At 45.0% G+C, this 25,585-nt stretch overlaps 1 protein-coding gene across 1 annotated transcript; it reads right to left on the reverse strand.

Annotated features, from left to right (window-relative positions):
• Nucleotides 1-224: 224 nt before the first annotated feature.
• Nucleotides 225-24,042, reverse strand: LOC146197220 (uncharacterized). The gene is made up of 7 exons (XM_084597139.1): nucleotides 23,834-24,042; nucleotides 19,950-20,118; nucleotides 17,704-17,846; nucleotides 12,453-12,582; nucleotides 10,481-10,639; nucleotides 6,133-6,264; nucleotides 225-410 (listed from the first exon to the last, which is right to left on the reverse strand). Exons 1-7 carry the CDS (start codon nucleotides 24,040-24,042, stop codon nucleotides 225-227), a joined length of 1,128 nt encoding a protein of 375 aa, XP_084453265.1.
• Between the last annotated feature and the right edge of the window lie 1,543 nt (nucleotides 24,043-25,585).

Genomic DNA, 25,585 nt, shown 5'->3' on the forward strand with positions numbered 1-25,585 from the left:
GTCTCAAGAGTTAAGATAAATCTGAACTATACCATGCGCGACAAACACGGTGTCTCTAACAGATTGTAGGAAAATGTATAAACCAAACTTTGCGCTACAGCATCGGCCCGTTATACCGTATGTCCGTAGCACAATATCAGTTTTTCGTGGTATCTAGCGCTCGCCGACAGGCGTACAGCGAACCCTTGTAAATAGCAGCAGTCCGGTACCGCTGTTCCTTTTGGTCATGAGCAGGTTAGGTCGTTGGCTGAGACGTTCGCCACACTGGAAAAGTAAGTGGTGATTTTCTGAAACCTCTCCGTGCCCGCCAGGGCCATGGTTTGGTTGGTGCACATATTGCTCCAGTCTTCGCACTCCACCTCGAACAAAGCCAGACCGATGTCTTCGTATTGCTCTTTGATCAAGCAGTACTAGAGAATGAGACAGAAAAATGCGCCTAAGATTACGGCAGTGTCATGCTTCCATATGTTGATTTTAGGAACGCATCCTGGCGTTCTGTTTGAGATTCTGTTGTAAAAGAAGCGAGGGTTGGCAAGGGTTCTATGCGGGGGCGCATAAATATGCGAGTAAATATTCAACAACGAAGAATATTTTAAATAATGTAACCTAAAAGGACACTGAACGACAACTGTATCAAAATTTGGTTCCCAGTAAAAATTTCTTGCGTGGTTTTTTCTGGGTACGTTGATACTTGCGTAGCAGCAAAAGGTGCTTTACCCTGAATAATAAATAGAAATATTTATTAGATATTTCATTAAAACTCTTGACGACTTCACTGAAAAGGGCTCCGTTGTCATCGCTTAAAATAAATACTGGTCCTCAGAGATTCGGATCAAAATGATGCGTACACATGCAGCAATTTACTTGTGAAATTGGATGGCGACACCTGGTACATTTTTATTTTGCCCGTTCTTTGCGAAACTCGAGTTTATCTTTAGAATTAAGTGTTTTCTCGATACAGAGCAACTTCAGTTTGTGTTCGGCGTCTCTAAGAGTGCTATAAGCATACAGTGTTCGCTGTGTGTGGCTTAGACGTAGGTACATAGTATATGATTATGGGCAAATACCCACCAGGTCAAACCCAATTAGAGTCATTTCAAGCGAACGTCCTTGACCCCAAAGGCGACCATCGTCAATTCATCGGAAAAAAGAGATTGTGCTTCTTGAAAATTGTGTTAAAGGCTCTTCGTCAAAGTAATTTCACCGAGAAAAAAAAATTTCGGTGACGTAAGCATTATTTGAGGCTTTCGCGAAGAAGCAAAAGCTGGTCTGAGGAAGCAATCATGCATCAAGCAAAATACAATTATAGACATTATTAAAGAATGTATCCCTTCATTGTTCTTTCAGTGAGTTAATGAACAGAGCATTATGTGAATCTCGCACAGTTGTTACTAAAATTCCAAAGAATGCGGTGCATTACGCAGTTTTTTACATTAACTTCGATTAAGTGTAAGCTGAAACAATATTTCTTTTTCATCTTGTTCTGTATCTGTAGTTAATGTTCAAGGTAATCGCCGAACGGTGATTTTTTTATATCCACTTCGATAAAGTGTAAGCTAAAACAATATATATATTTTTGTCAGCTTGCTTTGTAGCTGTAGTTTATGTTCAAAGCAATTCAAGTGTGAAACAAATAAGTTTTTAAACAGTTGGTCGCAAACTTAGCAAAAAAATGTTTTTTTTTTATCCATAGCTTTATTGGGAATCAAGGTCCTCCAGGCGAAAACACTTTACATGGCCCATTATACGTATCAACGTCCTAGCTTTTATTTAAGAAGATTTTATGTGAGTAAATGTCCTTTGATAGGAGAAATCATTTTGCGAAGTTCATAACCATCTACAGCTGCAGGCACTGCCGAATTGTGACTTCACTGCAAACCATGTACGGTCACTAACTAATGCTATAGTTCGCACATTCACATGGGAGTCAGTTTGAAAGTCATGAGTCGGCAGATACGAATGTAGAAAAGGCTACTTTCGCGTTTTTTACATCATTTTGTATGATCGGAACGATAAAATTTCAGGAAGTAGTAGCCGTGGAATTAAAAAAAAAGAGATCAGACCTGAAGTAATAATAATTTCGCTGGCGGAAGTTCATAAATATAAAGGACGAAAATAACTATTGAAAGGTATGGAAACAAGAGCAAGTTTGTAGAGATAATGTCACGACGTCAATGAATCACAAGGCAGAAATAACACAAATAGAAACTAAGTAGTCTGTCTACAAAGTTTAAATAAATTATGGACACTTAAGCTACGCCTTTGAGAGTATGACGCGATGTGTAGCTTACCACCGCACATATAAAGTCCCCCTTTAACCAAGCTGTATGAAATGAGAGGGCCAGGTTGGCAGCTCCTGCAAAACGTTATAGACATTTAGTTTGCCGCGGCCGTCTAAAGATACCGCACGCCGCCTGCATAACATGCGCTGATTGGTTCCAGCATGTTACTCCGCCGGCATTTTACGGAAACGTGACGACATCTGTTATCATCGGGGTGATCTGCGCATGCGCACTGACGCTCGCGCGGTAGCGGTAGGCGGCGGCACCTACGCCTATCAGCGCCAAGCTCGTGACTGTTAGACACACGGCGATAACTGGCCATATTTCATATTTCATCACTAATATTCCATCACGGTTCCTCCGCTTCAGACCGGCTACGATTTCAGTACTTCATGCTGAAATTTAATAGTATTCAGAAACTCAAGAAACTCAAGTAAAGAAACAGACATGATAGCTCAAGTGGCCTTACTTCGTCTGATACTAACGATTCAAGCGATGTTCTGCTTCCATATCAGAGAGAAATAAGGAAATCTGGCCGCTGACTGCCGCTGCAAAATGCTCACCTATGCTGTTTGCGCTGGTTTCACTGAGAGCCCCGAGCACCAAAAAGAGATGTGGTGAACTGACGGAAATCTACATGACTATAAAACGGCACAGCCACACTCCCTTCGTGAAGGGCACGAGTGCATATGTGCTGCAAAATGCTCACCTATGCTGTTTGCGCTGGTTTCACTGAGAGCCCTGAGCACCAAAAAGAGATCTGGTGAACTGACGAAAATCTACATGACTATAAAACGGCACAGCCACACGTTCCCTTCGTGAAGGGCACGAGTGCATATGTGCTGCAAAATGTTCACCTATGCTGTTTAGGCTGGTTTCGCTGAGAGCCCTGAGCACCAAAAAGAGATCTGGTGACCTGACGAAAATCTACATGACTATAAAACAGCACAGCCACACGTTCCCTTCGTGAAGGGCACGAGTGCATATGTGCTGCAAAATGTTCACCTATGCTGTTTAGGCTGGTTTCGCTGAGAGCCCTGAGCACCAAAAAGAGATCTGGTGAACTGACGAAAATCTACATGACTATAAAACAGCACAGCCACACGTTCCCTTCGTGAAGGGCACGAGTGCATACGTGCTGCAAAATGTTCACCTATGCTGTTTAGGCTGGTTTCGCTGAGAGCCCTGAGCACCAAAAAGAGATCTGGTGAACTGACGAAAATCTACATGACTATAAAACAGCACAGCCACACGTTCCCTTCGTGAAGGGCACGAGTGCATATGTGCTGCAAAATGTTCACCTATGCTGTTTAGGCTGGTTTCGCTGAGAGCCCTGAGCACCAAAAAGAGATCTGGTAAACTGACGAAAATCTACATGACTATAAAACAGCACAGCCACACGTTCCCTTCGTGAAGGGCACGAGTGCATATGTGCTGCAAAATGTTCACCTATGCTGTTTAGGCTGGTTTCGCTGAGAGCCCTGAGCACCAAAAAGAGATCTGGTGAACTGACGAAAATCTACATGACTATAAAACAGCACAGCCACACGTTCCCTTCGTGAAGGGCACGAGTGCATATGTGCTGCAAAATGTTCACCTATGCTGTTTAGGCTGGTTTCGCTGAGAGCCCTGAGCACCAAAAAGAGATCTGGTGAACTGACGAAAATCTACATGACTATAAAACAGCACAGCCACACGTTCCCTTCGTGAAGGGCACGAGTGCATATGTGCTGCAAAATGTTCACCTATGCTGTTTAGGCTGGTTTCGCTGAGAGCCCTGAGTACCAAAAAGAGATCTGGTGAACTGACGAAAATCTACATGACTATAAAACAGCACAGCCACACGTTCCCTTCGTGAAGGGCACGAGTGCATATGTGCTGCAAAATGTTCACCTATGCTGTTTAGGCTGGTTTCGCTGAGAGCCCTGAGCACCAAAAGAGATCTGGTGAACTGACGAAAATCTACATGACTATAAAACAGCACAGCCACACGTTCCCTTCGTGAAGGGCACGAGTGCATATGTGCTGCAAAATGCTCACCTATGCTGTTTGCGCTGGTTTCACTGAGAGCCCTGAGCACCAAAAAGAGATCTGGTGAACTGACGAAAATCTACATGACTATAAAACAGCACAGCCACACGTTCCCTTCGTGAAGGGCACGAGTGCATATGTGCTGCAAAATGCTCACCTATGCTGTTTGCGCTGGTTTCACTGAGAGCCCTGAGCACCAAAAAGAGATCTGGTGAACTGACGAAAATCTACATGACTATAAAACAGCACAGCCACATGTTCCCTTCGTAAAGGGCACGAGTGCATATGTGCTGCAAAATGCCCACCTATGGTGTTTGCGCTGGTTTCACTGAGAGCCCTGATCATCAAAAAGAGATGGGGTGAACTGATGAAAAACTACATGACTATAAAACAGCACAGCCACACGTTCCCTTCGTGAAGGGCACGAGTGCATATGTGCTGCAAAATGCTCACCTGTGCTGTTTGCGCTGGTTTAACTGAGAGCCCCGAGCACCAAAAAAGAGATGTGGCGAACTGACGAAAATATACATGACTATAAAACAGCACAGCCACACGTTCCCTTTGTGAAGGGCACGAGTGCATATGTGACCAATAATAGGGCCATTTTTTTAACCTACACCACCTACACTAGTGTAGCAAATCTTCTATACCTCGAATAGTTTTTTGCTACACAAGTGTAGCTGATGTAGGTTAAAAAAATGGCCCTAGTATTATGAAGTGACACGTGAGTGTTTTGCAGCGAAGGCACAGCTTGGTAGTGCGCGCCGTTGTTGCTGGTTACGGACTTCAGAAGCGTTCTCCCCTAAAACATAATTACTCAGATAAAATTTTATAGAAAACCAAGGCCTTGATATGTATAATGAGCAATCGCGGGGTTTTTTGCTCGTGGGTCTTGATTTTTCCAATAGAAGCATGGATATCAGGACAAAAATCACTTTCTACAAAGTGTGGAACAAATTAAAAAAAAACGCTTTGTTCCAAAAGCTCTAAATAATTTTCTATATTAACTGAAATAGCCTAGAAAAGAATAAGAAATCCTTTCACTGAAACATTGTTGATGTTAATATAAAAATATTTCTAAACGCCACACTCTTTGCCTAAAAAGTCAGAGTGTGACGAAAATTCGAGAAATTCTTAGTTTGTTCAATCCATGAACGCACATGAAAGAACAACGGAAATGAAATATTCTAAAATAATGTCTGTCATTGCAACTTATTTCACAAATGATTTACATGTTTTATTAAACCAAATTTTTCTTCGTGGAAAATTCAAATAGCGCTTACGCGAGCAAGAGATTTTCTCGAAAAAAATACTTTGACGAAAGGATTTCTCCACAATCAACACGCTCCAGTATTTTTCAGAGGAAATGGCGCTGGTCGCTTTTGGGGCCTGGAACAAGTCACGGGGTATAACCCGTTTATAAAATTAATCATGAGCCGTTTCAAATGCAGTCTCACAATGGCTCTACGCACGCGAGCTGGCTAGTTACATTCAAATGTGTCTAGATCACGGTTCCAGTCCCTCCACCCCATAGTATTTATTTAGCATTGGGAAATATTTCGGACCTTGAAATGTGACACCAAGGCGAATAAGTTAGCGCATATAGCCCCGTTAGCTCTGATACGAGACGCCGCGCAGGTCTCTCGTATTGCCGCATGGCGCATGGATATCGCCATCGCACTCCATATCACTCAGTTTTTACGGCATTGGGTGGCGCATTAGAATTGGCCTTTAGGCTCTAAGCATTATTCGGTAGCTTTTCGCATTGAATTTGTTTGCATGTCGTCCAGTTTAAAACGCACATTCACATGTGCTTTACCTTGGCGGCGATGGTTTCGTTAGTATCAAAGGTCGTCACCAGTCTCGGAGATCCTCGCGAAATGGCAACCGCCACACGATCCTGTCTCCGAATAGTCGGCATACTGTACAGCGACATGGGATCATTGCAGAACTGGAAGGAAACAAAAAAAAAAATATCTTACGACCGCACATTCTCATACTCCAGTGCTGATGCACAAAGGGCCATTTCGTCAGCTCTTCTGAGGGCCAACGTACTTCGTAGTGTTCAATATTTGCTCGCTTGATATACATGGCGGAAGTACACGGCGACGGATGAGCCAAAAAGCGGTTTAACGCGACTGCAGCGATGCCACAGGCAGGGAAAGGGGCAGGGGGCAAGCACTCAAATAAAGAAACGATAAAACTACAAATAAAAAAGCCATGTACCAACCCAAAGGTAATAAATATTTTTTCCTTATTGGCTCATGATGTCGTGGACAACATGTGTCCCGCTTTTGCAGCGCCTCTGATTGGCCGAGGTGGGATGACGTCATAGAGATGTCAACAAATCAGAGCACCCCCACAATATGCGCGAATGCGTGCCTTACATGGCCATATGTCAATCAATGATCAATTACTAATTAACTAATTAATTACTAGTTTATGAATAATTAATTACTAATTGATGACTAATTAAGTAATTTGATCATCATTAATTATGACTAATTGATAAATTATTACCTGACTTAGTGATTACGAATTAATGCTAGATGCGTTGCAGAATACGGCACTTTCGCTACTTAAAGTCCCTCGTAATTTATTACCTTGTTTTGACAAAGAGGTGAGCTATTTTAACAGAATACTTTTTTAAATTTTGCAGCACCCTTGTTGCGCCCCCTTTTAGTGTTGCATCGGCATCGGAGAGACTTTTCAGGCATAGCTACATGCTTGCGAAGGAGGCAACGAGGCAGTTTCTTATCGCTGCCGTCACGCTGTCTGCTCTGGTGCTCCTGAGAATGATACGAAGTTAGCTCCCTTGTCTCAAAATTTACCGGTTCCGAAGTTTTCGTCTTGTATGCAATTTGCTTCTCAGTCATTGCTATTTTGGTAGGATGCTTCCCAGTTTTGCAAGTCCGTCGTTTTCTCGTTCTACGTCCTGCCAGAGTCAAGTCTTGCTGCACCGTTGTGGCGTGGTTTTCGTTTCCTTCAAAATGCTTTGCGCTTACAGAACTGAGCTCACGGCATGAGAACTGACGCACTGCGCAAGAGCGAGTACTCTACAGTTTGTATTAAACATTTTTTCCCGCGGGACTTTCACACGTGAGGCCCCTTCTGCATGTGTAGTCTGCCTTACATTTCAGCAGTGCTAACATATATGTTGTCGATGCTGGAGTTGTGCTTTTTGGTGGTGTGCTTTATTATTGTATTTGTGGGCTTGATATAACAAAGCACGAATATTTTCGAGCAATACTTGTTCGACACTCTATTGCGAAATGTCCGGTTTCGCCAAGGCATTACAGGTAATGATGTAATAAGTATGTCCTTAAAAAGGGGTGCTGGTTTGCTCCCTTCCTGTGTCCGCTTCTAGCTGCCAGGTTTAATTGTCAACGGCATCCAAACAGCAAGAATCGAGCATTTGTTAAACGACAAAGGTTGACGAGCGCTGAAAGGCGGCCTTCAAAAGGACGGCCCCAAAAATATGGCAGGGTGCATGTAGAAAAATTCCACTTTACAAATCGCGCCAATGTTTTAGACCGGAACACGGAGGCCAAATTGAACGCCGCCATTTTGAGAGTGCTGAAGCACCACCTATGGGCGCCGCGGCGAAACAACGGCTCTGAACTGCCAGAAGAGGAAACAACGGATATACGAAGCGCTGGCGATTTTACATTTCTTTTCAGTTTTAGTGACTGGATGTTCGTAAAATCACCGAAAGTGAATTTCATATTCACGACAAGACTGTTCCGACGTCTCGCGATGGCAGGGGCAAGCACGTACAGCGTCCACAAGTGGAGCGAATGGTTCGGGTAACTTCATAGTGTCTTTGTAACAAAGATGCTGCCGCTGTGACGTTTTCAGATTGATTTGCACGTCCAATAATATGCTATACACTAGAAAATTTCTTGCAGTAAGAAATATATTTTACCTTCACGTGGTGTCGGCAAGAATCACGCAGATATTCTTGACTGATTAGCGTCAATTACTTAAAATCAGAAAACAGCATGGAATGACAAGCTGGAGACGACTGTCAAAAAAGATTTCCTCGTAGTTCCAAATCGGTTGATCTAATGCTAATTCATTTTGCCCTGCTGAAACAAAAATGAAGACTCCTGCTTGCTGCATTGCGCTTGTTCGTGAGGTGGGATCTGCGACAGATTTTTGCAGACACTACGCGAAGCTAAAAAATATATTTTGTACTGCAAAAGCTAGGGCATGACATAGTATTTGGAGTGCAAATTAAATCGAAAAAGTGAAATCCACAGTACCTTTGCATACTGAGGTACCATGCACGTACACCCTAACCACTCGCTCCATTTGTGGATGCTGTGCTCGCTCCATGTCATCGCGAGGTGTGCAGAACATCTTTGTTGTAAGACTGAAATTTACTTTCGTCAATTTTACGGGCAGCCGGGGGAGAAAACGTCAAAGAAACTAAAAGCACAAGCACTACGGCTGTCCAAATCCGTCGTTTCGTCGCAGCACCTATAGATGGCGCTTTCGCTCCAAAAATTAAAGCCCCTACTTAAAATGCCGGCTTTCAATTTACACTCCGTGTTCTGGTCTATACGTAATCCTGACGTCATTCAACGTTATAACTTTAGCTGGCCCCCCAGTTTTCAGGGAACGCTGGAGTGACCGTGAGCCGCCATGTTTTGAATGTATGGGAGTCTATGGAGCCTCCGCTACCAGTGTGCAGTGCATCAGTGAACCTTGTGACATATGCACAATGGTGGACACAGTGCCGCCTTCCCAACGTAGACGACCGCGCTTGTTGGCTCAATTATGTGAGACGTCGCTGGACATAGGGATGAAAGTGAACGCGAGACACATGCCCTGTTTCTGTCTCGTTTCGGCCTTCGTTCCCGTGCTCAGCGCTGTTCCGAAGGACGAAATGCACCTGACTCACTGAATCAGCGTGATATGGTAATAATAGTTCAAACGGAGCATGACAACAGCAACAAGATCCCTTATATCATTAAGCAAATGACATAATTATCGTGCATCTTCGGAGAATCAGTGCGACTTACGGCAGCGCCAAACCGGCTGAGATGCCCGCAAATCGCTTTGCAAAATGTAGAAGCCAACTGGTAAACGTTGCCGTTTACATTTATCTGACGTCGCAGATCAGCTGTTTTAGATGTGCTGTTGTTTATTGCTGCTTTTAGTTAAACTGTTTTAATGATGCTGCCTTGGTCAGTTTTAAAACTTTAAGTCAAAACTTTATTGCTGTAAAAGCCATGCAAAAAGCCGCGCAGCAGCCACTGGGGCTCTATACAATTACATACTAATTTTTAGGTTGAGCTTAAAAGCTATAACTAGCAAAAGAGCTGGTTTTCCATGTAAAACTCAGTTGATAGTTCGGAGCCCTGCTGCGTGTCTTTTCTTGTGTGTCGCCTTTGTGTGACGGTCCTTTGCAGTAACGAGGAACATAGTAGGACCTAGATTGTAGTTTTTTTACCATAGTTAACGAGCACTCCGAGGACAGCATGACAAAAAATATCTCAATGATACATCCTTTACATTCCAGGCGTATTACAAAATATTAGGAACACAAGCTCTGGTTGAATAAGTTGCATAAGAAGACAAACCTGCTGCTTTAATATACTGCCAGGTGCTTTTCATGGGATATGTAAAGAGCACCCCTTCCATGTCCTTGAAAATATTATTTGACCATGGTTTTATTCGTAAGAGACGTCAAAAGCAACTCATTCTTTATTTTAATATATCTCAAAGCATTGACTATTATTTTTTGAACAGAGAAGGGTAAAATAGTTTAAAAAGAGTACTCGTGCAATTCTTCCAAGCCTTTTACTGACGTGTGCCATACGAGCTTTCCGTAACAAATAGTATTAAACATGCAAGCCAAGATGCTTGACTGACAACACGTTGGCTATAGACACGCGAGATCATGACGTACAGATTTAGAGATACAGCCCATTCCAAATGAAAAATTTCCGGAAATTTCGACCACCTGGGGTTCTTTAACGTGCACTGACATTGCTGTGCGATGTCAGTGCACGTTAAAGAACCCCAGGTGGTCGAAATTTCCGGAGTCCTCCACTACGGCGTCTCTCATAGCCTGAGTTGCTTTGGGACGTTATACCCCACAAACCAAACCGAAAAATTTCCTAGCTGTGCAAATGTTAATTACGTTACACCCTACTCACAGCAGCCGTGGTGTTCGGTCTCCGCATATGGCTTGCACAAGGCGCGTCCAGTGCCGGAGTTCGTACAGGCATGTACAGACGCGTGCACAGCGAAACGGTCACGGCCAGAGAAGGTTTATCGAGTGCGGTGCGCAAGCTTATGTCTCTTATGATCTGCTCCTGAAAATAAAAGCAGCAAATAAGTGAAGTTGGCAGAAAGCAATGTAGCGATTGCTCGATTGTGAGCTGCTAGTCGTCATGACATTTGCGCGAGATGAATCAGAGATGGTGGCGAGAACAATTAGGAGGATGATGTTGATTCTGATAGAATTCCGTTTTTATGCAGTCCGATGTTGAGAAAGAGGAAAGTATACAACAGTTGCATCTTACCTGTACTCACCTATGGGGCTGAAACGTGGAGGCTAACCAAGAGAGTTCTACTTAAGTTGAGGACAACACAGATGGCTATGGAACGAAAAATGGTACGGGTAACATTAAGAGATAGAAAGCGTGCTGAGTGGGTCAGAGAAATAACTCAAGTTACCGACATTCTAGTGGAAATTAAGAAGAAGAAATGGACATATGGGCAGGACATGCAGTGCAAAGAGCGGATAACCGATGGCCGCTTAGGGTAACAAACTGGATTCCAAGGGAAGGAAAGCGTAGCAGGGGGCGGTAGAAAGTTAGGTGGGCGGATGAGATTAAGAAGTTCGCAGGGGTCAAGTGGATGCAGCTAGCACAGAACCAGGTTAAGTGGAAAAATATGGGAGAGGCCTTCGCCCTGCAGTGGGTATAGTCAGGCTGATGATGATGATGATGGGAAACTATGAATAGCGACCGCGATGGCTATTGCGCGTTGGCAAAAGTGATGTATTGAAAACATAATTTCATCCGCCAAAAGTTCTAAACACTGTGGCGCCATCTAGTAAAAAAACACTAAAAAGAAATCATACGTGATGCGAAAGGAGGCTGGTTTTTGGTGACGGGGCGGTGAAATTCGGTGTTGGAAAAAAATATTTTCGTTGCTTAATTCCGACCTATCCCGAAACTTCTTTCCACTCACTATTTATCATCGAGTTAAACGATGATTGTCACTTGAAATTTTGTTTGAACGGAAGCTAAAGGTAGCACACACCCACGGAAGAGGGAAATTGATTATGATGCAGATAATTTCATTGAGTGATCGCTGGCATACCCCACTCCTTGCCGTCGTCTCCCGGCTCTGTTCATGGCTGGTTTTACGGCTATTTAATTAAAACCATCGCATAATGCAACGTTTATGAAACACACCACCAGGAAAAATGTTAGGAATTTATGTACATGTTGTAAATTATAACAAGAGAGCTTCGAGCCCATACTTTGGCGATGTAAATATGTGGCGTTACAGCATTGAGCCACAGAAGTGATTAGAATGGTGGGCTTTAATTGCGTTTTTGTTCGTGTTAACAAATATTTGTGCTATTTGTCGCCATGAGACGTTGCTCAGGACACCATACCTCTGAGAGATCTGAAGAATGCGTTTTTCGCCCGCCCGTCGGCTAAGACTTGCGGTTTTGATGACATCAATGCATCGTGCACTGAGTGATCACAGTCAAGAAGATACGAGCAGTGGCATCTACAGGCGGAAAGATGCGCGTTGAACTGCACTTTATGGCCCCTCTGTTTGCCTGCGCAAGCGGGCCGGAACGTCCACAGGCGTCTCATTTCTTGCGTCTATTCTAGTTGACAGAATCTGTTTTTTCAGACTCACGGACACTTTACACTCTACTGCATAAAAAGGGACGGTTCGCAAGCAGAAAAGTCATTATAGTTATTATGCGGCAGCCTCTGCAAAATTTATCGCTGCTCACATTACATCAGAGAGGCAGGCGGCTGACACGGTTGGAGGGCTGAAATTTTGGGGATTTGCTTTTTCTTTTGCTTGTAATTTTCAGAGAATCGAACCAAAATAATTATTCAAGGCGGTTGCAGATTTACAATAGATTTCGCTCACCATGCCCACCAGATTGACACTATCTCTGACACTGAACGGAGCGCCGCCTGTGATGCTGCAATTGAGGCCCACTTGGTACTCGTCCACTGGAAGGTGAGTGTAAGGGAGCAGGCCGTCCACCTTGAAGTTTCTGAAAAAGCAACCAATGTATGGGTAATATCTGGTAATAATAATAAATGGTTCACAGGAAGGGAAAGGCGCAGTATCTGTCACACTTGCGCTGTGGATATCTGAACCGCGCCTTAAGGGAAGGGAGGAAGGTGGGTACGAAAGTGAAAAGAGAGAAAGGGGAGTCGCAGTGGAGAGCTTAGGAGTAATTTCGACCACCTGGGGATCTGTAACGTGCGCTGACATCGCACAGCACACGGACGCCACTTCGTTTCGCCTAATTTCTAATAAGGCCCTCCGTAACCTGGACACATCATCCCTAGAGGCCATTACGGACCTCTTTAACAAACATTGGCACGAAGGCACCCTGCCTTCTGAGTGGACCCACGCTAAGGTGACCTTCATCCCCAAGCCCGGCAAACCCATAGACATTCAAAATCTCCGTCCTATTTCCCTCACCTCTTGTCTCGGTAAGCTCTTTGAGCACGTCGTTCTAGACCGCTTACAGAGCTTCCTCGAGGACAACCATCTCTTCCCCGATTCGATGTTCGGCTTTCGCCCATCCCTCTCTACACAGGATGTCATGCTCCAGCTCTCCGAAGAGGTCCTTCACCCTCTTCACGCCAAGCGCACTCGCGCGATCATGGCACTGGACTTGACAAAAGCATTTGATAATGTCTTCCATACCGCCATCCTAGACGCCCTTTCTACCCTTAACGTGGGCTCCCGAATCCATAGTTACATCAAGGCTTTTCTTGCCCATCGCACGGCTGAGATCTCATTCGGCACCCTCTCCTCTCCTACTTTCCCTCTTGGAAATCGAGGTACCCCCCAGGGTTCTGTTCTCTCTCCCCTTCTCTTCAACATCACCCTTTTTCCGATGGCACGTGCTCTAGCTAGCATTCCTAACCTCTCCCATGCTTTCTACGCTGATGATATCACCCTCTGGGTGACTACCGGCAATCTTGGTGAGATGGAAGCAGCTCTCCAGGCAGGCGCTAAAACGGTCGCCGATTATGCTCGCACGGTCGGGCTAGCTTGTTCCCCGTCCAAGTCGGAGCTCCTGCTCCTCCTGGCTCGAGGCATAGCTCCAACCTCATCTCCTAACCTTAACGTCACTATCGACGGACATCCCATCCCTTCTGTCTCTTGCATCCGTATTCTCGGTCTCTTTCTCCAATCCAATGGCAAACACACTACTGTCCTTTCCCGCCTTACTACCACCGTCCAGCAGACGGTACGGCTAATCCGACGGGTCGCTAACCGACACTACGGCATGCGCGAGCACGACCTCCGTCGTCTTGTTCAGGCCTTTGTGCTAAGCCGCCTTGTCTACTCCCTCCCCTACCTCTTTCTGTCTCGTACCGAGGAAGACAAGGTCAACTGTCTCATCCGCCAAACTTATAAGTCGGCTCTCGGGCTTCCCACTTCCACCCCCACTTCTCGTCTACTGGCGATGGGCGTCCACAATACTCTTTCAGAACTTGTGGATGCCCATCGCGTGGCACAACTCGATCGTTTATCTCGCACCACCCCTGGTAGAGCCCTTCTTACTTCCCTTCGCTTGACCCCTGTCTCCCCTATCTCTGTCACCCATCCCTTGCCCAGCTCCCTCTTCTCCATGCTCACTGTCAAGCCCCTTCCCAAGAACATGCACCCTGAGCATCATGCCGCTCGCCGATCTGCCCGCGCTTCCACCCTCTGGTGCCAGTACGGTACACGGTCTGACGCTGTGTATGTTGATGCGGCACCCTACCTCTCGCATCCCGCCTATGCCTTGGCCACTGTCTCTAATACACGAGCCCCCCTCTCCGTCGCCACTATCCATGCTCTCACTTCTACTGCCGCAGAGGAAGCAGCCATCGCCCTCGCCATTGCCAGCACACCAGCCCTTTTCATATTTAGCGACTCTAAGACCGCAGTCCGCAACTTTGCAAAGGGTAGAATCTCTTCCTCTGCGCTCAATATCCTTAAGCACTCCTCCCCCCCTTCCCGATCTATCCAACTATTTTGGGTTCCGGCTCACGCGGGGCACCCTGGAAATGAGGCGGCAAATTCTATCGCTCGCGAAATGACCGACCGAGCTGGCCCCCTCCACCCCGGGATGGACACGCGTGACTCCCTCCTCACCTTCCATGACATCACCCTCCACTACCGCAACTCCCGATTATCCCTCCCTCCCCCTCACAAGTCCCTATCTAAAATCGAACAGAATACGTGGCGCCATTTACAGGCCCACACTTTCCTCTCCCCTGCACGCCTTGCCCTTATTCACCCCGGTGCCTTCTCGCCCCAATGCACGCTTTGCAGCTCTCCCCGAGCAGACTATGCTCACATTCTTTACTCTTGTCCGGCGCACTTTCCCCCCGTCTCCTGGCAAATAAACAGCCCGCAGCTGTGGGAGGCTGCTTTGGCCAGCTCGGAGCCGCATATACAACAGCGGCTTACGACCTGGGCAGCGGAAGTCGCCGCCAGGCGTGACCTGGAGGCCACGACCAGCAGCCGGAAGGCCACCCACGGAACGGCGGCAACATAATTTTACTTTTTTTAATTTTTTGGCCTTCAATGAATAAAGTTTGTACCACCACCACCGTTTCGCCTCCATCTAAACGCAGCCGTCGTGGTCGGGTTCGAGCCGGGAACTCCGGACACCTGAACCGTGCCGTAAGGGAAGGGATGAAGGTGGGAGTGAAAGTGGAAAGAGAGAAAGGGGGGCCCTAGTGGAGGGCTACGAAGTAATTTCGACCACTTGGTGATCTTTAACGTGCGCTGACATCGCACAGCACACGGACGCCACTTCGATGCCTAAATTCGTTTCTACGACTCGACCCCCTATGACGCTGGTCGCCATACTTTAGCCGCAGGCGCTCTCGTGAACAGTTGTATACGGCACTAGTGTAAGCTACAGTGCCATGCTGCACGCTGCAGTCACTTGCAGTTTCCGCAGTGCATCGCCAGTGAGCAAGCACGAAAAGGTTTGAAGGGACGTACTCGTAATTGAATCTGTACTGGATGACAAAATGTGGACCAATTGTGTGTTCGGGCGACATGGATGACGCGAACACGGCAGAATGTTTGATATGTGGAGGGGTTCAGTTGATTTCGAAACAAATGTTGTTAGTTATACTTCGCTGGCCGAGAGAATGTTGGCACTGTAAACAATCGGTTACAATCTAACTTCACCTTATGGACATCAGATTTTCTTGTACTACTATTTACTAACAGAATGCAACTCGTTATAGAAAAGAAAAACTCAGTAGACAAGCAATATGGTTGAATAATTAACCGTCAACCATCTATGCGTGTAGTTTAGGTCAACGCGAACGCTAAGTCTCGTCATTATTTCCGTCACAGGTTACGTTCGCATGTAAGCCTAACAAGAAGTAACAATGAAGCCGAACCCACCTATGTGAAGGAAATTACGATGCAGACCAAGGCGCGTTAATACATTCTTGCTAATTCCGAGTAACATGCTTCACGTCCGACCACACCAGTTTCGAAGCATTGGGAAAGGATTGAGACCATTATATTACTGCATTAACTTATGAACCTCCGTCAAGCCTAAGACCTCTGAGCTAAGTGTGGAACGAGGAGTCGGTGACGAACTGTGTATCTATTGCAGGTACCAATTAATATGCGGACTAGGTTAACCTCCACGAAGATGAATGCTGTCTGTCTGCACGTCATCAGCAAGTCCCGCTATGAAACCTACGGGGACGCAATATTCATGACGAGTAAGAAGGAAGAGGCGTGGTGGGGGGGTGACTACTTTCTCGATATCTCCCCTTGTGTAACTTGTTCCTAAAATCCTGACTGCGAAAGGACACCAACAAAGACTCCCGTAGCCAAAGACAGCATGATTTGGTGTAAGTGATGCTTAAAGTCCCAAATCTGGTTTGGTTGGATTTTGCGGGGTTTAAAGTCCCAAAGCGACTCAGGCTATGAGAGACGCATTAGTGTGCTATCAACTGGCTGCGTATAGTGGACGGCTCCAGAATAATACTGACTGCCCCGTGGCGTTAACGTGCACTGACATCGCACATGAGTGTCCTTTGAATTTCGCCTTTATTTTAGTGCGGCCGCCGTGGCCGGGATTAGATCTCGGTACCTCAGGCTGACCGTGCAGACGTCGTATAGCACAGAGTATTCCAAAAATATATCGAGCAAAAATAGGAATGCTGGACATTGTAAACGCCTTTTGATTGACTGGTACGTGACCTAAAACAAGTATTCAATTATAAAAACACGACTTTCTCTAATGAAACTTCAAATAAGTGATTGGCTAATTGTTATGAGCGCTGATCTACAAACCACTGCCTGAAATGCGTTTCTTAATTTAATCCGTCCGCAGTGGGGAGCAGCCTGGCGGTTTCAGTGAAGGCGATATGCATAGGTGCCAGCGCACAAAGCGATGTCAGTGCATGTGAAATAGCAGGCGGTTGAAATTAACCCGCAGTCTGGCAGCTCTCTATCTGCTCTCGTCCACTCATCTGTCATTTCCCTCACAGCACGGTTTGGCAACACCCCTTCGTGTTCAGGCCATCACCGAGAGTGCGCTCTATCTCTGCTCATCATGGAACACGCACATATTTCCCTTTTATAGACAGTGTTTTAGAAGACGCTTCCAAGATATTGTTCATGCATCAGCCAACCCAAAATTTCCGAGAACACTGTGGAATCTACTCCATAAAAAATGCGAACGCATAAGCGTAAATGGTTCACACGGTGCATCACGTTTTCTCTCATCATTGTCAACTACATGCACCGTCATTATCAATGCTAATATCATCATTGTCATCATCACTAATTGCAGCTTCAATGTCATCGCCACTATCTTACTCACGATAGACTGGACGTTCACGTAACCAGGTGATGACGTCACAATCTCGCGGTATCCCGCGGAATCTCGCGAAGAAGTGTGACAGTTCTCGTGGCCTGACAGACAGGGTCATATGGCCACGAATATGAGCCATTAAAGCCTTTCGCCTTATTATGAACCTTTCAGTTCATAGCATTACCATGGATAATCAGGCATTCCAATCAAACGTCGTTGACAGTGGCGGCGCAGAACATTGTTGGGACGCTGTGCAAGTGGAAATTTATCAAAGGCTGCTTTGAAGAAAACCCGTCCGCTGCCACTTACCGGAGCTCATTTTCGAACACCCTGAGGACTGCTCTATAGTTGATCGGATGAAAATAGATCCCCGCAACAACGAAACCACGCTCGGGAGCGCCCTGGAGACCCGGGTTATTTGCCTTGAGATCCGTCTGCACTGTCCGGAATTCCTGCGAGAACATCAAGAAATGAACAGGCTAAGCCAGATATAGAAAGCAAAAGAAATAGTTACGTGTAGTGTATCTCCGTATGATATACGCGTAGTTGAGGTTGTTGATCTTTTCTCGCCAACACATGCCAAAGCCGCAGCCGGGAGGAGGGTAGTGATGCGCGCTGCCCAAGTTACCCGGAGTGACAAAGTTCCGTTTTGGTCACGCCGCTGAAGACCACTTGCGTGGCCTTGTGAGTCTGACTTGTGATACAAGGGCCCCGGAAGACCGGATTCTAATCGCCTCCTTCCATCATAAAGAATCAATTTAGAATTGCAGGAAACGTTCTGAGGGGGTTGGAAATATTAGCAATTTGTGCGCTTTTATCGTATCTCTGTTTATGCATAACCGAGAAAAGCTTCTTTGGCATGAGGATACGGACTTAAAATGCAGCAGGTGAGGAATAAGGTGACCATCGTGCCTTGTTCGTAACCTAAACATTTGTATGAAAGGATTTATTTAGCTATCAATAAAAACGCTTTGTGGAAATGACGAAAAAGGCATTGCTGCGAAAATACCTTAGCGTTTTTATGAAGGGATTTATTTAGTTATCAATGAAAACGCTTTGTGGAAATGACGAAAAAGCCATTGCTGCGAAAATACCTTAGCGTTTTTATGAATACCAAGAAAAAAGTTCGTACTATTCCGGCCTTCTCGACTAAAGTTCTGTAAAGGTCGCAGAATGTATTGCCGATAACGGGAGTCTCAAAGAGAGGGCATCAGACTATACTGCTATACCTAGCACAAATATTAAGCGATAGCCTTACAGGCCCCGTTCTGCCCAAAGCGAGGCGTCGTACGCGTTGTCAGCGAAAATATGACGGGCATGACCTGACAGGTAGTATGGTTGGCAGGTGACTTTACCAAGCATCGATTCTACGATGGTCTGTGTGTCTTAAAGACACCACATGATATCACACAATTTTGAAGAGCTGCCAACTTGAATTGCTCATCTCAGCTGGTAGGGAGGTATTAGAATCAACCTTCCAGGACTTTTGGATTCCGTGTCAGGCACGCTGCCTTTTTGCCATGCAGGTACATTACGGTCCACTGTTAAAGGGAACATGAGGCCGCGTCGCTGCCGCGCTTTACAAAGCGCTCCCGAGAGAGCCAGCGACAAACGACCGCACAAGGCTCATGCGCAGTATGCACGGCCGACTACTCTTCCCGAGCATGCACTTTGCACCGTCCATTTTCGCAAATGGTCGGCGGCAGAGCTTTGCAAAGTGTTTCGGCCACGCAATCTCATGTTTCCTTTTACAGTGGACCGTAAGTTCGTAAGACTTGATGAAGCGGGGCTTTATATATATATATATATATATATATATATATATATATATATATATATATATATATATATATTGTGAGCCTTCCGTGGATGTTCTTTAATTTGTACATGCCATGATCTTCCTCTTTCATTTGTACATACCATCATCATCGTCCCGCGGCGCCGGTTCCGGCACGCGCCTGGGTTTTATCATCGGATTAAAACGCTAGACAAGGCATCGCTGGCCTTGCCGTCACGACCTTGCCGTCTCAACCTAGCCTTCTTTCACAATATATATATATATATATATATATATAAGCAGGTCAATTAAGGGGAAATGAGGGTGCTCGTTATAATACATGAAAGAAAGAAGCCAACAGCCGGCGAGGCCAAGGAGAGCGTTGGGGTTGGTACTTTATGTCTTTTTTTATGTTTAGTTAGATAATCACAGAAATTAGTAATGTAATCTGTTTAGGGGAAATATAATTAAACACAAAGTAGAAGAAAAAACAACGTGCCGATGGATATATATATATATATATAGGTGGGAACAGGCGACCAGAACCTGGATAATGCGGTAGCTAAATTACAAATATATACTAATAAGAACGTGCGGATATTAAGGGAACAAATTAAGGGATTGGTAATTAAGCGAGCAGAGAGTACATGTGCCCGAATGATGAACCGCGAGGAGAGCCGCAGACAGAATCCTTTAATGGTATCGCGTCATACATTTAAAGGCGAAGCTTAGGTGTCCCGCCCCCTCTCCCAATTTTTTCGCACCAATATTGCCTCACCTTGAGCAGGTCGAATGCTCCTTTGAGTCCAGCATTCGGGTCTGCGCCACCTGGCAAGAAGTATATGTCGAAGACAGCGTAGTGGTATATCTTCTTTGTCGTCCAGTATTGCTCTACCTTGGTGCGACCCATGGGACTCTTCACGTCGCTAAGTGCCGCTGAATAGTTTCTGTAAAACAGCAGCAAATAATTAATTCGGCGAGAGCAAATCTTTCTGATGTAGGCAGCTCCTGCAATGAGACACAGTTTAAACGAAAAGAGGAGGCAAGATTTCGCTCTCCAATGTAACGGTCACTGGGCAGTTATCCCTTTTCTTGGTGTGCAAAGTTATTCGCTCTTGTATGCCATGCAGATTAAAAAAAAATCATCATTTATTATTTTTTTTTTGAAGGAATTCTGCGTGGGACACGATTCTTGAAATTTTGAATTCTCATTCCCCCCCCCCCCCCCCCCCCCCACCTTCCCTTTTGGGTGTTGATCTGTCTCGAACATTAGAGCAATGTTAAGAATCAATTTAGAAAATGCCAAATAGCTTATTAGTTATTGCTGAAATTTTTTGTTGCACTTCTGGCGCTCCGTACACATCTAGAATTCCGTGGACCTCCAGCATAGGCTACCATCATTTTGGTAACACTACAAGTAAACTCGCAAACTCTGGACATCCATCAGCTGCAGTGGCAATAAAAGCAATGAGTCACTTATCTGACCAAAAAGAAATGTATACGAGGAGATCTATTAGCCAATTATTTTTATCATTTTTTATCTTTTTTGCCACTTCTATCAGTCACTTCTTAGGTTTTTCGCAAATGATTATGTAGCGTGGCTGTTTTTCGAGAATTTTTATGAAGCAAAATAAAACTACTTCGTTTATGTACACGTTAGTAATTATTCGAAGTTATTTTGAAGAAGCGCTTTTGTGCAAGTACATATGCATGCTGGAGTTTACGTCTGTACTACTCGGCATCCAGAAATGGGTTGAAAAGTTATACTGCACTTAGTAGGCCTTTGTGTATGCACTGACGTAAATAATTGTCAGCTTTCTACTTCATTATTTAAAACCCCCGGGGGCGAACTTCCGAGAGCGTGGTCACAAATAACGAGTGTGCCAACCAGAAAAAGAAAACTGCAGTTGGGAAACCAGTCTATAAAGTTAGATAACTTGCAAAAAATTTCGTTCGAGCTCATGTCTGAATAACGAGAATTGTTTTCATTGCCGCGACACCACAAAAAGTTTCTTTCCCGTTTAACCATGCAATAGGGTTACTGTTACCTGCAACTAGCAGAAGGCCTAGCAATTTTATTTCGTTATACATTCAGAGGATTACATTACAACGTATTTGTACACGGTTTAAACTAGTTAAAAATCTGAACGGCTGCAATTTGTGGGTTATTAGCCTGCGGGCACAATTGACAAAATAATACTGTGTTGAGCGTATGTTGGAATTGGGGCAATAATGCATTTAAGAAATTGTTCTGCGTATATAAATTGATTACTGATGCCGGCCGACACAGATGATAGGTGGAGTGCAAGGAAGTTGATAATTCTTAAACTGTACAGCCACACATGCCCTGCAATTCAGCAACACCATTCTCCTTTAGGTAACGTACTATATGAAATAGATCATATAGGATATGGCATGATACAACTCCTTAGCGTCTACAGAAAATACAGATTTGGATTTTGCATACTCATGGAGAGTAATGTACACTTCAAATGTATTTACTTCGTATGTAGTACATGCGCTGACTTTTGCGCAGTAAGTCACGATCACTCATATTCCCTATCGATGGAGGGGCTAAGAGCGCCTGGATCACGAGAACCTGACAGTCGATTAGGATAGGTTATGTGAAGTTTGGTTGGTTTGGGTTGGCTGCTTTGCATACTAAGTCAAGGCAGGTGTGTGCGGTCGGAGCTTTTTTTTTTTTTTTTTTTTTTTTTTAACCTTGGGTGGTCGCTCAGATTGAGATATGTCTATGCAGCTATTATTTGCTGTGGGCTGAATTGGAAACGCAGCGTGCTAGCACACGAAAACTTTTCAGGGCAGAATTCCAGCAGCAGAGAACAACCCTGTGAGCAATTTGATAAATGTTCACACTTATGCATTCACCGGTCCAGCTCGTCTCGTACAGTAGCACAGTTACGCGAGGAAGCCCTAAATTCATAAATTCTTATACAGATCGAGATTCTGAGGCTGCAGCAAAATATATATTCGAGGCGATTTGCATTGATGACACAAACGTTCCACACACGCATGCGAAAAAAACCAGCTGCAGAGTATGCGTAGTGGTGCATTTGTAGACGTATTTGGCGTGAGACACACCATTGGCTCCCAAGCTGCGTTGCTTAGAGTTTGAGTTCCAGTCTTCATTCCCTTTACATGTTTGCTGTGAATGAAGTCATATTGGCAATGTGAAGGTTGCATTAAAACAAAAACAAAAAAACCTCCGCGGTACCTGCGTAATAGGGCAGTACCTTTCTGGGGATTCACAACTCCCGCATTAAAAAGTTGCCCCTTTATGTAATGTGGTTGTCTATCAAATGTCACGGAGAAAAACCTTCGGGACAAGGATTTCGCTTCTAAAAGTCGTGTAACGGAATCTTGTAGCATAAATGGAAGTCACATAACTTTCGAAATAGAATGAGAGTAAAAATATTTGAGGTTTTTACCACTGCTAAAGCTTAAAAGGAATGCAACTTCATCCAGGTTTTATTCGCAATAAAACTAGCTTTACGACTCTTTCTGGCTCTGTTGACAGCTGCAAAAAATGCATTTATGGCTGAGTGAATTGAATCTAAACATTTTGCTGGAACACGACCAAATTTCGTGACACCTACGCCGTAAGGACTGGTTGTCATCAATATGAAGTTTAGTGAGATGCAGTATATCTTCCGAAATTCGTCGATGTACACATTTTACTTGCGAAATTGCCTGAACCTTGGCTTTGTTACAAATTTGTGTTGGTTTACAAAACCGTTTCCATAGATATGATGTGTAATTAAAACGATTGAATCTGTCGATAGAGGCAAGATTCAATGCGTGCTCGATTTTCCCTAACTTCCGGTCTACATCTGGCGATACACATTGGGTGCCTTATGGCGTCCGGCAACTAAGGTGGCATTGAGATGTAGACAGGAGACATGCGTCTGGTCATACTGCGCAAGTGAATTGAAGTGAGGTGCGATAGAGCTTCTCACGACAAAACTTCCGAATGTTTTGTTCCAAAACGCACTTTATTTAGGTTCTTTTTGAATACATAGATGTGCGAGAGAGATTTTCAATAAGTTTTACGATGCCCGTTTGGCAGTAGTTGCTCCCGAGGTAACACTAACAAGCCCGCATTAGGTACCAAGATGGCCTTATAGGCGAGCTCATCCGTCAGCAACGTAGGCTTTGTCGGGAGTGGCCACTCTCGGGTGGATTGCTGCATACCTGCTAAATCTGGGAGCAATTCCTTTCTTTGTGAAGCGGTAGAGAGGATTTGATTTCAATGAGTGGAGGTAGCAAGATGAGTGAAACATCACGTTTGTGCCTTGCGTTCTGTTTGCTTTCTTTCCTGACGCTGACGTATGCTGCTCGCATAGAAGATTGGAATAACAAGGCGTTAATATCACAGATTTGTCTCTTTTGCGGAAGCCGACAAATTGCGCACAGAGTATTTTTCTTGTTTTAAATTCGTTGGCTTCATAGCTCAGCAGCTTGAATATATCAAACATGCTACTGCATAATTGCAGTTAAACGGTCCGCTGGCGGCACGTGATAACACATAGAAGAGATGGAGACGCGTGGAGTACAAGTTCCAACTAATTTTAATCTCACAGCGCGTCATTAAAGCTGTCTAACAATCGCTCGGTGCAGGTGTAGTGCGAGTGCAATGAGACTTGCCCGAAGGCAACGCTGATTGCGTAGGCGGTCCTTGTCGACGCCACCGCCTTGGCGATCAGCTTCTGCGTGAAAGCGCTGCTGTCGTCGACGAACGTGTCTCCGCCCTGCACGTAGAAGGGCACGAACGCGTAGTCGCAGGCGTCGATGCTGATCGCGTCGTAGTTCTGCTGGTGGACGCCGTATGTGCAGAACAGCGGAGCCTTGCCCATCGGATTCCCGCTGGTAGCCCCCGCTGTGAAAAGAAGGAACAAGAGGAAAGCAGTAGTTCAGCGTTGGCCTCTTTACATTTGGTGTACACTCCAAAAAGTGGTACTTGGTTCCACAGCACACCACCACAGTTATAACTCCTATGGGCGACACAAGGTACGAAATGGGCTACAGTGTTGTAGTCCAGTAATAATAATAGTTGGTTCACAGGAAGGGAAAGGCGCAGTATCTGTCACACTTGCTTAGTGGACACCTGAATTGAGCCGTAAGAGAAGGGAGGAAGGTGGGAATTAAAGTGGAAAGAGAGAAAGGGGGGCATAGTGGAGGGCTATGGGGTAATTTCGACCACCTGGGGAATCTTTAACGTGTGCTGACATCGCATAGCACACGGACGCCACTTCGTTTTGCCTCCATCGAAACGAAGTGGCGTAGTCCAGAGAAGGCACAATTAACCACCAAGCCGTTGCATATCTTGGGAACTGGTATCATAAGATCGAGTATACTCACTCGTGTGTTCTATCTGGCAGCTGTTACCTCAGGCCGAATTGCATAGAGAGAGAAATGTCTCCTTCATTTGAGTTAAACATTACATTAAACCCGCTCGATATTGAGGTTCATCAGCATAGAACCACTATCTTTATTTATTTCTTTTTACTAAGGCAGCTGTATACGATTGGCGTAAAAGAGAAACCCTCTAAAAGGACGACCACACAACGAAAAATTACAGGGCTGGAATAATGTCTCCTTAAGTGCGGAAATGTGAAAGCATTGCAAGTTTCGTATATACCTAGTTATTCCGGCGTCGACAACCTCTTGTCCAGAAACGATTTTCTGATTCTAGTGCCACATATATCGTCTATCTTGATCATGTGACTCGTTTGACCCGATTACGGGATTAAAAATGACATTTCCTATTACTATCGCCGCTACCACAATCTAATCTGATGACGTCATATGTTTACCGTTAATCGTGACCTAACTTCGCACTGCGGTGAGTTACCAGTCTCGTCGGTCTTATCCCTTTTTTTCATTATCATGACTAACTAGTAATCTGTACACAACGTTGGCATGACTTATCTCATTATCATTAATTCTTTCTTAATTGGCTGGTTATCATTAGTTGTACTTTTTATCGTCATTATCTCTATTGCGCTTCTGGTGGTCAAATATCCTGACTGCGCCCCCATGAGTCAATAGTTTCGCATTAAGATGCGCCCTAAACTCGTGAATCTGATCTCCACAGCTGGTTGCTACACTGACTTCACCCTGTCTTTCTTTTTTTGCTGGGCACCGCAAGGCATCAACATTGTCGGCAGTTTAGCGGGCGGTGCCTATATTGACCTTAGAGTAAAGAGAGTTCAGACAATCTAAATAACCATGCTAAATAAACTCTTATAGTCTGCATGGCTGCCATCACGTGTCGTGTGGTGCTGAACGCTCAAATAACCTCGGCAGTTTAGGATGGTTAGCACATATCCCATTCATTTCTCATGATCGTTGGAAACATTGTGAGCCTAGCTAGCCCTTTTTAGGCGAGATTTTGGA

This window comes from Amblyomma maculatum, chromosome 3 (assembly GCF_055883805.1).
Source record: "Amblyomma maculatum isolate TAMU_Amacu chromosome 3, ASM5588380v1, whole genome shotgun sequence".
Lineage (NCBI taxonomy): Eukaryota > Metazoa > Arthropoda > Arachnida > Ixodida > Ixodidae > Amblyomma > Amblyomma maculatum.